Source organism: Ixodes scapularis, unplaced genomic scaffold (genome assembly GCF_016920785.2).
Source record: "Ixodes scapularis isolate PalLabHiFi unplaced genomic scaffold, ASM1692078v2 PGA_scaffold9__187_contigs__length_104089568, whole genome shotgun sequence".
Classification (NCBI taxonomy): domain Eukaryota; kingdom Metazoa; phylum Arthropoda; class Arachnida; order Ixodida; family Ixodidae; genus Ixodes; species Ixodes scapularis.
The window spans coordinates 94,307,224-94,321,446 of NW_024609884.1; the positions used below are offsets into that span (position 1 = coordinate 94,307,224).

Genomic DNA, 14,223 nt, shown 5'->3' on the forward strand with positions numbered 1-14,223 from the left:
CGCGGCGCAGGACTCCCACGTAGTGAAGGACGCTTCGTGGTTTTCAAACCAATGCCTCGCAGTTCCTTCAAGCGCGAAGTAGAGATTGTGGAGATATTGTTCAGTCGTCCATCCGTTGTGGCGGGCTACACGTTCGTAGTGTTGCAGCCAGTCTTCAACGTCCTCGTGGACGTCTCCGTGGAAAGGCGTTGGAGTCCTGGGTGCGACCGGCAGGTACACAACGGCAGAAGCGGCCGGGGTCTGCGCCTGGTTGGCCATCGTCGTCTTCGGCTTGGTCGTGGGTGGCAGAGGTCCGTGTTCCGGGGGTAGACCTCGGATGCGGCGACTTGACCGGGTCTCGATCTGGACTTCGTCGGGTCCTCCGGAGCTGGGGTTTGGACTTGTACTGCGGGAACTCGGAGGGCTGCGCTGCACGGACATGCGGTACCCCGCACCTCCACCAGAATGTCACGGGTGGTGAGTCGTGACCAATAAACAAGAAATAAACAGAAATAAATAAACGTTTAATGTGGCGAACTTGTGCCAAAAATAAAGAAGGAAACAGAAGAAAGCAGAGCGTCGCGGGCGTCGAAGTCGGCGTGTCAGCAGAATCGAGCGCTGGGGCGAGACTGACTCGACAAGGTCGCGGGCGGCCTCTTATCTAGAGTGCGTCGCTATCTCGAAGATTCGGCGAAAGCGGCTCGAGCGTCGCGTGATCGGGCGAGAATGAACACGCACTTTCTAGAAAACAAAAGCAGGAATAAATGATAGAAGTTACATGCGGTACATGAATAAACGAGAACTTTCTGGAGGTCCGTGACCGAGCGTTGCTTTCTCAGCCCTGGGCGCGGCAATATATATATATATATATATATATATATATATATATATATATATATATATATATATATATATATACCCACTTCTGACTCTTGTCCAACCGCCGGCTAGCTGAACAAAGCGAGATGTCCGTCCTCTCAAAATTAGTCTACTTCGTTTGACCTTGCGATGGACCGCAGCTGGATTGACTGGGATCACCCGTAGCGTACGCTACGCTCTATGTCAAGAGCATGCACTCATTTTCACCCAAAAACCAACGCGTCTAAAGAGAACTTACAACCCTCCCACGCTTTCTGGAAACGTGAAGATGACATGTATTGCAGTCAATTAAGAAATATTTGCTTATGTTATCTGCGGAGGTTGGCACAAATTCTACTATACAATGCAGCACACGTACATACATATACGTATATGTATATATATATATATTACACAATATCACAACGCAGTGCCAGCAATTTTTTGTGGCTTATACGCGGGGCCATGGGCTAAAGGTGCACCTCTCCGGTAAATATAATCGATTTTGCAGTATTACATAAGCTTTCGTCTGTAACAAAAATTTAAACTACGCTTGCGTGACTCATTTTTCAAAACAGGAAAATTGTCTAAATAGTTCTTCAGGGAAAAACAGGGGTCTCCAATGAAAACAATATTTGATGTTTGCTATAATTTGATGGAATGCATTTATATGGTTTTCACACGGCCTTACACCACTTTTGGGCCGTGCCAAGGCGCCCCTGATTCCACTCCCTCTCCTCCCATTCTACCCCTTACCCTTTCTTGCGTGAAAGCAACTTTTTTTTTTGTCATTTTGGTGAAACACTGGAAATTAGGTGAAGATATGCAAAGCCGTCACGAATCGCACACACTTGAGCTAAAGCAGAAACCTAATACAAATGGCACTTTGGACAAGAACTCATCAACGTTTTATTATGATTATTTACTACCTGGAACGTGTTATGGGGAGTAATCATTGGCGGCCATAGCTGTAATACTTGCACTTTGCACCATCAAGATTGCCGGTCTTATCAGCCTATTAATGTGAGCTCTTTCCGAGCATGCTCTCTAGATATCGCCCTCAAATATGGCGTCCAGTGAATACCCTATACTGCCTGTCAGAAAACGATGTTTATTGATTCGATTAGAGAGCGGATTATATGATGCTACGCTGGCTACGCTATGGCTGGATCTCTGCGTCTGTGGCTTTTGCTCTGCTTGGCTTTCTCGACAGTCCAGTGTCTTTTGCTTGGCTTGGCTTCCTTGACATCCCCCTTTTTTTCTTTAGAGATCAAGCCTGACGACTGGTTTGATTATGCGACCTGATTTGGTAACGGTGGTTGAGTCTGCCGGGTTCTCTCGCTGGGGGCTGGGGCACACTCGGCTGTCGGTCACAGGCTGTGGCGCATATGGCTCGATGCTGGTAGTATGAGTTTTTGCAGCGTGGTGTAGCTCAGTCTTAGTCGGACAAACAAAGGACGTATTGCGACGGTACTGTCCCTTTGGCGTCTGTACTATCACAGACCGAGGTTCTTCCGAAAGACGTACGACAGTTCCAGGAACTCATCTCCTGTTTTCTTCCCAAACTTTGACTTTATCGCCTGGGGCCATGGCAGGGGCTCGTTTGGAGTGCTGGTCAGCGTAAGTCTTCTGCTGGTTGCGCTCGTGACGCAGCTTGTCCGGCACGCTTTGGATTATTTCGGGCTTTTGTAGCTTGTGTGTGGGAACTGGAGTTCTTGTCCTCCTGCTGTACAGTCTATGTGCAGGTGAACCCAGTTCTTCACTCCTTGGCGTGTTTCTGAAACTGAGGAGGGCCATTTGTATGTCGCTTCCAACCAGAAAGCATTTTCGGAGAATCCCTTTTGCAGTCTGAGCGGCTCGTTCAGCAAGACCGTTTGACTGTGCATACCTCGGACTTGAAGGCACGTGTTGGAAGCCCCAGACTCTGCTAAAGTTCTTGAATTCTTGTGCTGCGTAGCAGGGACCGTTGTGTGTTTCAATCACTTTGGGGACGCCATGAGTTGCTAGCCACTCTTTCATGACGTTTACAACTTCTTTTGACGATTCTCCTGAGAGCTTCTTGAAGTCTAGGAATCCAGAGTAGCTGTCGACAATGACAACGTAGGATTTTCCTTCGAAGTTGAAGAGATCTGATGATACTCTTTCCCACGGGAGGTCTGGTATTTCTTTGAGATGAAGTGGCTCTCTCGCTGGTTTCTTGTCAGTTGCTTGGCATGTGGCACATCTTTCCACGTAGCATTTGATGTCTGTCGTTAGCCCTGGCCAGTATACAGTCTCGCGGGCTCTCTTTAGACAGCTGTTTATGCCTAAGTGTCCCGCGTGGATCTGGACGAGCAGTCTGTTTCTCCAAGTCTTCGGAATGACTATCCGATCGCTTCTGAACAACATGTCTTCATCCACAGCGAGTTAATCCCTAAATGACCAATACAGCTTCATTGGGTCACTGAGCCCTCTTGTGGTGATTGGCCATCCTTCTTTCGTGGCTTGGATCACTTCTTGGATTTCTTTGTCTTGGGCAATGTCCCTCTTTAGTTCTTCCATTGTTTCAGGTGACATGGGTACAATTGCCATCACTTGTATGTCATCTGTATATGCACCTGCCTACTCGTTCTTGATGCAGTCTCTGCTCAGTAGATCTGCGATCACGAGTTCTGTTCCTTTCTTGTAGACGATTGTTGGTGCGTACTGCTGTACGTCAAAGAGAAGTCTTTGTAGTCGAGGAGGGGCTTTGCTCAGCGGCTTCTTTGCGATGCTTTCGATCGGCTTGTGGTCAGTCTCGATGGTTAGAGATCTTCCATAGATATACTGGTGAAATTTCCGGCAGCCGTATCGGATCGCTAGTGCCTCCTTCTCGATCTGAGGGTAGTTCTGTTGTGCTTCCGTCATTGCTGCTGAGGCGTAGGCAACAGGCTTTCCTTCTTGCAGGAGAACAGCTCCTAGGACTTTTGAGCTTGCGTCCACTGAAAGGGTCATAGCACCATTAACGTTGTAGTATGTGAGTGTTGGTGCACTCTTCAGCGCTTGCTTGATTTCGATCAGTGCCTTGCTCTGTTCCTCTGTCCACAGGCACTCAGTGTCCTTGGTGATGAGGTTTCTCAGTGGTGCAGTCTTGTCCGCAAGGTTGGGCACGAACTTCTGGAGATACTGGATCATCCCTAGCAGTCTCTGTAGCTCGGTCTTGTTCTTTGGTTCATTTAACTGGTCGATGGCGGCTACCTTTTCTTGGTCCATCTTGAGTCCTTCTGCAGTGATTTCGTGACCAAGAAACTTGACTGCAGGCTTGTCAAAGACACACTTGTCTTCGTTGAGTTTAGTGCCAGCCTCTTTCAGAGCATCTATGACCTCCTTTGTAGTTTCTTGCAGCTGTTCGCTCGTTTCGGCATACACCAGGATGTCGTCCATGGAGTTAACGGCGTTCGGAATCCCTTCCAGGATTCTGCTGATGACTTATTGAAAAACTTCCGGTGCTGTGGCTATGCCAAATGGAACTCTCTTAAAGCAGTACCTGCCCCACGGAGTGCTGAAGGCTAGATACTTTTTGGTGCGCTCTGACACTTGCATTTGCCAAAATCCTTTCTTGAGGTCTAGCGGAGTGAACCGCTTGGATCCTCTGACATGCGCAACAATTTCTTCCAAAGTCTTGAGAGGATAGTTTCGTCTTATGAGAACTTTGTTCAGTTCCACTGGATCGATGCAGATCCTGATCTTTCCTCGCTGCTTCACAACAACCATTTCACTGCAGAATGGAGTTGGTTCTGTGATTTTTTCGACGATTCCTTTCTGTTCCGTGCTCGTGAGCTTTTGCTTGACTTCATCCATAAGCGCATATGGGACCCTTCTTCGTGGCTTGTTTTCCAGCTTCTTGCTTGCTTCCTCTTTGGCATCGGCATCATAGACAAAGTTCTTGATGCAACCGATGCCTTGAAACATTTCGTCATCTTCTTGCGTTGCTTGGACTGTGTGCACTCTCTTAACGAGGTTGAGGAGCTTGCATGCGTTCTGACCCAGAACTGGTGTCACGTCAGAGTTCCCAACGAGGAATTTCAGTTTCGCCGGCTCATCACGGACAGTGCATGTTTCTCTCACCTCACCGATCACTTGCATCTTGTGATTGCTGTATGTTGCGATTCTTTTGACTGGCGAAGGAAACGCTTGTAGTCTCATGGCTTGGACATTCTTGTTTGGAAGGACATTGCATTGCGCTCCTGTGTCCAGTTTCATGACAACTTTAGTTCCACACTTGAACTGGATTTCTCCTTGCCACACTGTCTTGCTTGTCTTGGTTCTCAGCTCCGACACATACATTTCTTCTTCAGGGTCTTCGTGGTTGTCGATGGCATGGACCTTGTGTTGCACCATACTTCTGCTTGATCGGCACACTGCAGCAAAGTGTCCTTTCTTTTGGCACTTGTTACACGTCTTGCAATACGCTGGACATTCTTTTGATCTGTGAAATACTCCACAGAAGCTGCATGTTTTTCTTGCCATTCCCGAATTCGCCGGCGCTTGCTCTTTTGTCTCCGCGACAGTGTTCTTTCTCGGTAGCTGCTTTGTCTTCTTCGTGACGGCGTCGACAGTCCTCGTTTCTTTGTTTGCGATTTCTTTGAGCTGCTGTGACGCCTGTTCGCTCGCCTTGCAGAGATTCACGGCTTTCTGCAGGTCGACAGTCGGGTCGCTTAGCAGTCTTTCTCTGACATCGTCGTTGGTGATGCCAACGACAATGCGATCGCGTAGTAGTTCGTCAGTCAGCTCACCGAACTTGCATTTCTTTGCTTGTAGTCTTGCGGCCGTCAGAAACTCGTTGAAAGTCTCGCCCTCTTTCTGCTTCATTTGATTGAACCTGTACCGTTCGTAGGCATGGTTGACCTTCGGGTGGAAGTGCTCTTTGAACCGTTGCTTTACGATGTCCAGGTTTTTCTTGTCGTCTTCGCTCAGTGCGAGCGTTCGGAACAGGTTCTGTGCGTCTGGGCCGATGACAGTCATGAAGTTCGCTACTTGAACTTCGGGAGGTTTCTTCTGTAACTGGATCGCTGTTGCGTACCATTCATAGCTCTGAAGCCAGTCGTCCCAGGCCTCTGGCGACTGCGACGACAGATCAAGAGGCCTCGGGGCCTTTAGACTACCTTTCATAGTTTCGGAATCGGCGCTCACGTGTGTCGGCTTGTTTGTCTTGTTTTAACGGCGTCTTCTTCGCTCCGTCGCTCGAATCAGTGGCTGTATCGTTTCTGCTGAGGTTCTTCTTTCTTCTTCTTGGTAGATCCCGCTTCTGTCACCATTTCAGAAAACAATGTTTATTGATTCGATTAGAGAGCGGATTAGGGAGTTTTAGAATAACGTACGCAATTTTAGCGCACGCTAGCGCTAAATTTAGCGCTTGTATTAGCGCACGCGACGCGTGAGAGTTTTAGAATAGCGTTTCTCCGTCGCGACGCAAAAGCCCAACCATCTCGCGCTTGCGACGACACCGAGATACAGTCACAATTTTTATTTCACACACGAAATGCTGAAACTTTAGAAAAAAACAAGTTTTTTTGGTTCAGAGTATTAATTTAGATTTGTTTAAACATGAGAATGCGACGCGAGCGGTTGACAGGTCGTGTCCGCTTGCGTCGCCTCGGCAAGAGAGGTCTCGTGTACTGACCTTCGCACATCGTACCTTCGCCGTGAAATGTTCGCGCGTCGCAAGCATCAAGTTGCCGGTGATCGTTGCCAAACCGAGTACAATGTCGTCGCGTATTGAAAATCGCAGTCGCGAGGATGCCTCAGACGTCGCACTCACGACGCCGCCAAAGCAGCCGCCGACATAACCCTGGAAGCCGCCATTTTTTTAACTCTGCTCGTCTTGGCTTTAGTCAACTTCTCATCACGAATCCTCCTTGGAAAAGCGCAAAGACTCTTTGCGTACGCACGCTATTTCCGAGAAATAGCGCACGCTAAAATTGCGCACGCAAAGCGCAAAACCTGGTTTGCGTTCGGAGCATGCGCAGTGGCGACGACGCTATTCTTTGCGTACGCAAGGCTTTAGCGTGCGCTGAGTTGAGTTGAGTGCTTTATTTTTTTTCTCCAGAAAACGGACCGTTTTTGCTGGCAGGATGCCTGCATGTCACAGCCGATTGGGGGAAGGGGGGTTGGGAGTATAGGTAAGAAAAAAAAAAAAGAGGGAGAAAAATAAATAAATAAAAAAAAAACCGGTCGCTTGTTATCGACACGCCGTGGCGCGGCGGGCGGCGCTGTGATGTCGTCCTAGTGTTCGTAGATTGTGGGCAGCCCTGGGCGTTCACATAACGTCTGTGAGGCCGGTGCTGACCAAGTAGGTGGCCAGCGCACGGAACGCCCGCTCTGTCCCTGCCCGGGGCAGCCCGGGTCGCAGCAACTCGTCCAGAGTGCCGCTGGGGCAGCCGAGGGCACCGTATGCGTGCCCCAAGTTCGCCCGCGCGTCTGAGAAGCGCGGGCAATGGCACATCAGGTGCTCTGCGTCTCCGTGGGCGCCGCAGTGCCCGCAGCTGTCATCGTGGTCGGTCCTCCACCTCGCGCGCCCGGCGGGTGTGAAGCTGGAGCCGGTACGCAGGCGGTGCAGGACGGCCGCCACGCCCCTCGTCAGCCGCCTGGGGAGCCTGGGAGGAAGCGGCCCGCGCTCGAGCTCGGGGTGGCTCAGCGCGACTCGCCGCCGCACAAGCAGACGTGCGTCCGCGAACGGCGGGACTGGCGAGAGGGGGCATCCAGGGTCGTCGTGGGCCCAGGCAGCCAGTTGGTCCGCCCTCTCGTTGCCGGACGTCCCGCAGTGTGACGGTAGCCACTGGAAGGCGATGGTCCAGCCCTTGACCTGAAGCTCGCCCACGCGCGCCACCACCTCCCTGGCCAGCTGTGGTGAACGGTCCGGGGAGCGGAGGAGGCCCAGCGCCGCCCTCGAGTCCGCCAGTACGACGACCCGAGCCGGCTCGTTCTCGTCGAGGAGTCGCAGGCCAAGCTGCAGCGCCGCGAGTTCTGCCGTGGTCGATGAGGCATGGAACGTCAGGCGCTCCGCAGCGGTCCTCCCTGTGTCCTCGCGGAACGCCGCTGCTGTCGCCGTCCTGGTGGAGTCACGCACCGAGCCGTCAGTGTAGAGGCGTGCCCAGCCGTGGTAGCGCTCGTCACAGTGATGTTCTGTGAGCTGGCGTGCCACTGTTGGCTGGACGTTCCTCTTGGCACTCAGGTTGCTCACCAACAGCTCAGCAACCACGACTGGCGGTTCATTCGGCGGAGGAGGTGCCGTGTAGCGGACTGGAGCGCCCGCGATGTCCCGCAGCCGCGTCAAGGTGTCGGCGAGCTGTGCCCGCCGCCCGCTGATGCGTGCGACGAGGGATGCGGCGCTCGGAGTTTCTTGCATCCTGATGAGGTGCCGCAGTGCCCGCTCGCCCGCCGTGTTCCGGACTGTGTTTACCCCGGCCTCAGCCAGCGTCAGCCTCGATGAGGCGTGTCTCGGGACACCGAGGCACACTCGTAGTGCCACGCGCTGCGCCTGCTCGATGCGCCCCCACTGGTGCTCGGTGAGAGCGAGCAGGGGCAGCGCGTACAGGACCCGGGCCAGGGTAAGGCCGCGGTACAGCTGCAGCATCATTCGCTGTTCTGTGCCCCTGCGGGCTCCTCCAAGGAGGCGAAGGATGTTGGTGGTGGTCCGTGCCGCTCGTAGCGCGTCCCTCACCGCTGGCTCCCAGGTCACCCGGTCGTCCACTCTTAGCCCCAGGTACGTGGCCTCTCTCCGCAACTCCAGCGGTCGGCCATTGATGGAGAGGGTGAGGTCGAACGTTCGATGTGGGCCGTTGTAAAGCGCCACGGATTTAGGGGCCGAGAGCGTCAGGCCGAGCGTGGCCAGGTAGTACTCCATGTTAGTGAGGGCGCGCTGGAGCTTGTCTTGGACGAACCGTCTCCGCCCACCGTGGTCGCTGACCCAGATCGCGACGTCATCCGCGTAGGTCGCGATCTGCAAGGGCACCTTGTATCGCGGCCCGACCCGCGCCGCGTGAGGGAGCGCTGCGAGAGCCACGCTGAAGAGGAGCGGGCTCAGCCAATACCACCTAGAAGACAAGGCCTGCGCATGACGTTTCGTTAGTAGATCCCCGACCCGCCCCAAGCGGCAAACACCCCGAAGCTTGACGAGAGTAGGGGCCGCGTCGCAATTACGTCGCATTCACTTGCGGCCGCAGCTGTGAGCGTGACTGCTGAGCGCGAGCTGATAGCGAGCTTCCAGTGCATTTGCGACGTGCACGCGAACGCTCCCTCGGCCAGGAGCGCGAGCTAGCACGGGTTCCTGGCTTTGAGACGCGCATTTCTAGCGCGCGCGCTCGTTCTGCGGTAGATCGTTTCGAAGCAGCTACCCGGGGTATAAACAGCGCCTTCGAAAATGGCGTCCAGTGTTAGCGTCCAGCGTCCAATGAAGGGCTTTTCAGCCCTTCGCGCAGCAGTAAGGCAATTTCACTCAGGCATTTGACGCTCCACGTGAACGACTAACTTCATCGTATGCTATTTCCAAGAGACACTCTTCGTGAGCATCTGTTTCATTATCTGTTACACAAACCACCGAAGCAGGTGATGGAGCAGACGATGTAGCAGACGATGTTGCTCATCCGGGCTAGCTAGGGGGCGCTGAGGGGATCTACTAGTGATGACGTTTAGAGGAGGAAACGCGCAGGCCTTGTATTCTAGGTGGTATTGGCTCAGCACGCTTCCCTGCGGCACCCCTCTCGTGAGCGTCCGCGGTGCGCTGTAGAGGCCCGACGCCCGAAGCCTGGCCTCGCGCCCCTGAAGAAACGCTCGGACGTAGCGGAGTGCTCTCCCCCGCACGCCAAGTCGTGTGAGGGAGTCTACGATGGCGCTGTGGAGCACTCCGTCAAAAGCGCTGGCGATGTCGAGGAAGACCACCCCCGTGGTCCTCCTCCTTGCTTTGCCGACCTCAAGGGTCGTGGCGAGGTCCGCGATCGCGTCCGCCGTGCACCTCCCCCGCCGAAAGCCGGCGTAGCAGTCCGGCAGGGCTCCCACCGTCTCGAGGTGGTGCACCAGTCTGCACATCACAATCCTCTCGAGGAGTTTCCCGACGCACGAGGTGAGTGCGATCGGGCGGTAGGAGCTCAGCTGGTCCGCCGGCTTGCCCGGCTTCAGCACCGGGACGACGGTCGCTGTCCTCCACTCCGGGGGGAGGACCGCGGATCGCCAAGCCTCGTTGAGGTGGGCCAGGAGGTCTGGATGGGCGCTCTCGTCCAGGTTCCTCAGGGCTGCATTGGTGACGCCGTCCGGGCCGGGGGCGGAGCGCCTGCGGGGCAGGGCTGCGATGGCGCGTCGCAGCTCGTACATCTGCAGGTCCCCTTGGCCTCCGACCATCTCGTCCGCTGTCGGGGGGGCAAAGCGTGACCACTGGCGTGGGCGCTTGGCGGGGCTCGGCGGCAGGGGGGGCGGGGCGAGGAGCGCGTCGGCCGCCATTTCGACGGCGTCCTGTGTCGGAATGTGCAGCCGGATGGCCAGTGTGATGATGGGGTGACGCGGGCGGGGTCGGTTGGCCAGCGTCCTCGCCATCCGCCAGGCGCTCGCAGTGCCCCCTCGTCCGTCGAGGGACTCGCACTTGAGCGCCCACTGTTCCCTCGCCAGCCGCCGTCCGTGCCGCTTGAAGAGGGCGTCAGAGCGTCGGAATGCCGCCTTGTCCTCGGGTAGCCTTGTCCGCCTTGCCCTCCGTTGCGCGCGTCGTCGCTGGGCTCGCAGTAGGAGCCACTGAAAGTCTGGGTTGGGTCTGGTGGTCGGCACCTGTACCGTCCTCGTGGCCGCGCAGAGCGCCTCCGCGATGGTCTGGGCATCGAGGACACGTCCTTGGGCTTGGAGGGCTGCGACATCGGCCCGGTACTTCGTCCAGTCGACGACCCGACATGTCTTGGAGGGCGGCTTGGGGGGCCTTCCCACGATGATGGGCGCGTGGTCAGATCCCCAGCCATCTGGCTGCGGTTTGGCGCAGAGGTGAAGCACTGCCGACGCCATCGTCAAGTCTATCACGCTCCCCTCCACGCCCGTTCGCAGGAACGTCGCCTCGCCGGTGTTAGCGACGGAGAGGTCGGTCCCGTCGAGGGTCTCTTGCAGCTCCCTGCCTCGTTTTGTTGTTCTTGAGTCCCCCCACGCCTCGTTGTGTGCGTTGAGATCGCCGCCGAGAATAGCGTGCGCTATTCTAAAACTCCCTTATATATGATGCTACGCTGGCTACGCTATGGCTGGATCTCTGCGTCTGTGGCTTTTGCTGGGCTTGGCTTTCTCGACAGTCCAGTGTCTTTCGCTTGGCTTGGCTTCCTTGACACTGCCTATACTGATAAGGCGAGTGCGTTCAGCGCGTGTAAGGAACCGTGCGCATCTAATTCAAGCCCCGACCAGGGCGCCCCTAGCAACAAACGGGTCCATTGCATCGGGGCGCTTCTGCCAGTCGCTGCGTTGGTTGTGCGCTGTAGTGGGTTAGCGCTGTAATCTCTGAGATGGCTATTCCGCACCAAGAAAGCCGTAACCATTGCTGCGTGGTCGGCTGCAATAGTACGTCGAAGATCGCGCACGGCACGTAGTACTACATCGTCCCTTCGAAGCCGTACGAGGCGGAGTACTGCGCGACCTGGGTGCGACTTGCGCGTCCATACAGGTTAGTGACGTTTCTTACCTTCCAGTTCGCGCTTTGTTTAAGCTGCTGACGAATAATACAATTAACTTTTTTCTATTCTAGCGACGATGGAACAGCATCGACACCGACGGCAAACTCTAAAGTATGCAGCAAAATACTTCACCGGAATCGAGAAGCGGAATGCGGTCGTTTACCTAAGCCTACCCTTGGATGTTTCCATCAGCCTACAGTGGGAATTGCGGAACGTCGCGAAAAAAAATCGCCCAGTTATTGTCAAGCTGATTCAGAAATAAACGTACATAATTACCACAGCTAGTCCACTCAACGCCAACTACATTTTTTTGCGGGTGCGCTTAATTTTGTTAGCGGAGTACGGCGCTCCGTGACATCCACTTGTCCGTCGAAACGGACCTCCTTCACGTCGTACACGCGGCCAGATTCACGAAGGAGTTTTCCCTTCTTCATATTGGTACCACGGAAGAAGCTTTCTGGATTCGTAACCGTCTTAAACCCCGTCGTAATCACCCCGGGAACACTGTCCACTGTGCTGCTCATTGCCCTTGCTTTCCCCCGATGATTCTGCACCGGCTACCGAAGAAGCTTTCCGGATTCGTAATTGCCCACTGTCCTCTGTGGTGTTCGTTGCTATTACTCGCCGATGATTCTGCGCCGACGGCACCGACTACCGAAGGAGCTTTCCGAATTCGTAACTGCCTTAAATTCCTTCGTAATCACGACGGGGACACAGCCCGCCGTGCTGTTCGTCGCCATTGCTCCCCGATGCTCCTGTGGCGGCTACCGCTAGGTCGCGGCGAACAATAGGCGACCGCCGCGACAAGGCCGGCTTGCTCGCTTCCCTTGACCTGCTACTTGGTGCTTGAGTAATTTGGCACGTGCTTCATCATGCAAGAACTGGTACAGTGTTGTAGTAAAATACGTAATGTACATGGCGGCGGCGGTCAGATGTATTTACAAACTACACAGCCTGTACTCAATCCCAAAAAGATCTGCAGTGCTGATCTTTGCGATCACGAGCGCGTGGTTTTGAAGTGTCTTTGACGCACGAGATTCTGCTGAGCTATGGTCACACGCGTGTGCCGTCTTTACTGCAGACATTTGTGAGACGGAGTATAGTAGTGACCATAACCCTCTGACCACAAATTGTTTTGAGTTTTGACAACTTTAGATTTAGATAACAAATCACTCATTTTTTATTATTTTGTATACACCGTGCCCATTTCTTTTCCTTGCAGTTTGCACACTGTTTAGCATGCACATGTAATATATTTGTTTGGAATATTTATTTAGTAATAATGTATATATTATTGTAGGTACTATGTTCATTGCATGTCACAGGCAAACTAAAACCTTCAGCGTCAGCACCCTCTCCTGATGCATCCTTCCGTTTAATCGGTACAGCGGGACCTGTCCTTGCCTAAACCGGGACCTCTGGCCACTTTATAGTGCGTGTGACAACGAACACTGAAATTGGGCTGTCACGCTGTATCACCCAACGCGCAGCTTTACACTACAGTACGTGCGTATTCGTTGCCGCGGTATGCGATCAAGGGACGCGCCATCCCCATTTTAGCGTTCGCGCCTATGGCAGGTGCTTTGCACTTTCCAACGCGGCGAACATGCACGTGCTGAGGTTTTGTAAACAATAAAATGCTGCGGTGCCATTCTCACTGTTCGTGTCCATGCTTACCAAGGCAACGAACACGTGTTTGCTGGGTTTTGAATTTGTAAATAACATCTCCAGTGCTGACAAATCAGCGCGGGTGCGAGTGTGGTTTTGAAAAGTGTCTTCTGTGCGCGATTTCTCGTGTAAACAAAATAATTCGGATGAGCTGAAGTCACTGGACAGGCTGAATTAGCCTCATACACTTGTGGCATAAACTTTTTGGTTCTATGTTATCTGTTCTTGTGGTATATTGTCAAAGCTAGCGTAGCTTCAATGTGCAGCAGCCCGACACTGCTGCGAGAGCACGTGGCTTTGTCTATTGCACTTCATTTGCATGCGCTCGCGCAACTATCTGTGATGGAGTTGGAGCACTGTGCAAGCTAACCTAGCTTTGACAGCGTAGCACAAAGGAGACGCTGCAGTCCCGCCCTGCTAGCACTGTTGCAAGACAGGTGGCTTCGTCTTGCGTCTTATTTGCACGCGCTCTTGTGCAAAGGAGACGCCGTAGCAACACACAGACGCTCGCGTAACTAGCTTTGACAGCTTCGTTTGAAGGTTTGTGTTTGTCCGTCCTCTTCTTTTCCCTTACTGGCGCAGTCGGGGAACAGTCAGGGCACGGTGTGCCCCCGAGGGGTGGGGGGGGGGGGGGGGGGGGGGGGGGGGGGGAGGGGGGGGGGGGGATCGGAGACCGAGGCTGTGTTCCAAAATTTACTTGATCCGACTCTCGAGTAAAAGTTTCGTACCGTGGCGTTCTAAAACTTACTCGAGCTTACTCGATGACGTCAAAACTCGCGTTCCAGAAGCGGGTTGTTTACTCCGGAGTAATTACTCACGCTACCCTCCTCGATCGGGGGGGGTAAAGTCAGATCAAATTGAGTAAATACGTCACGTGATCTGTTCGTCGTCTGCCACTGATCTCTATGACAATTGCTGGATCGCGCTTCCCCGCTTGTTCGCTGCAGAGCAAGTGAAGTCACCGGACTTCACTCGCTTGGGATACGATTTGCCGTTTTTGCTAGCCTTTGCTGCGGTCTTCCAGCGTGCTGTAGACACGTTTTCTACTCGTTCGTCGTCATTCGCCGAA

At 53.8% G+C, this 14,223-nt stretch overlaps 2 protein-coding genes across 2 annotated transcripts; both read right to left on the reverse strand.

The window, feature by feature from the left end:
• Window positions 1–2,379: 2,379 nt before the first annotated feature.
• On the reverse strand, window positions 2,380–3,225 carry LOC120846295 (uncharacterized protein K02A2.6-like). The gene has a single exon (XM_040218013.1). It carries the CDS (start codon window positions 3,223–3,225, stop codon window positions 2,380–2,382), a length of 846 nt encoding a protein of 281 aa, XP_040073947.1.
• A 3,743-nt stretch (window positions 3,226–6,968) lies between these two features.
• On the reverse strand, window positions 6,969–8,864 carry LOC115328738. The gene has a single exon (XM_029990119.4). It carries the CDS (start codon window positions 8,699–8,701, stop codon window positions 7,115–7,117), a length of 1,587 nt encoding a protein of 528 aa, XP_029845979.3. The 5' UTR covers window positions 8,702–8,864; the 3' UTR covers window positions 6,969–7,114.
• Window positions 8,865–14,223: the final 5,359 nt, after the last annotated feature.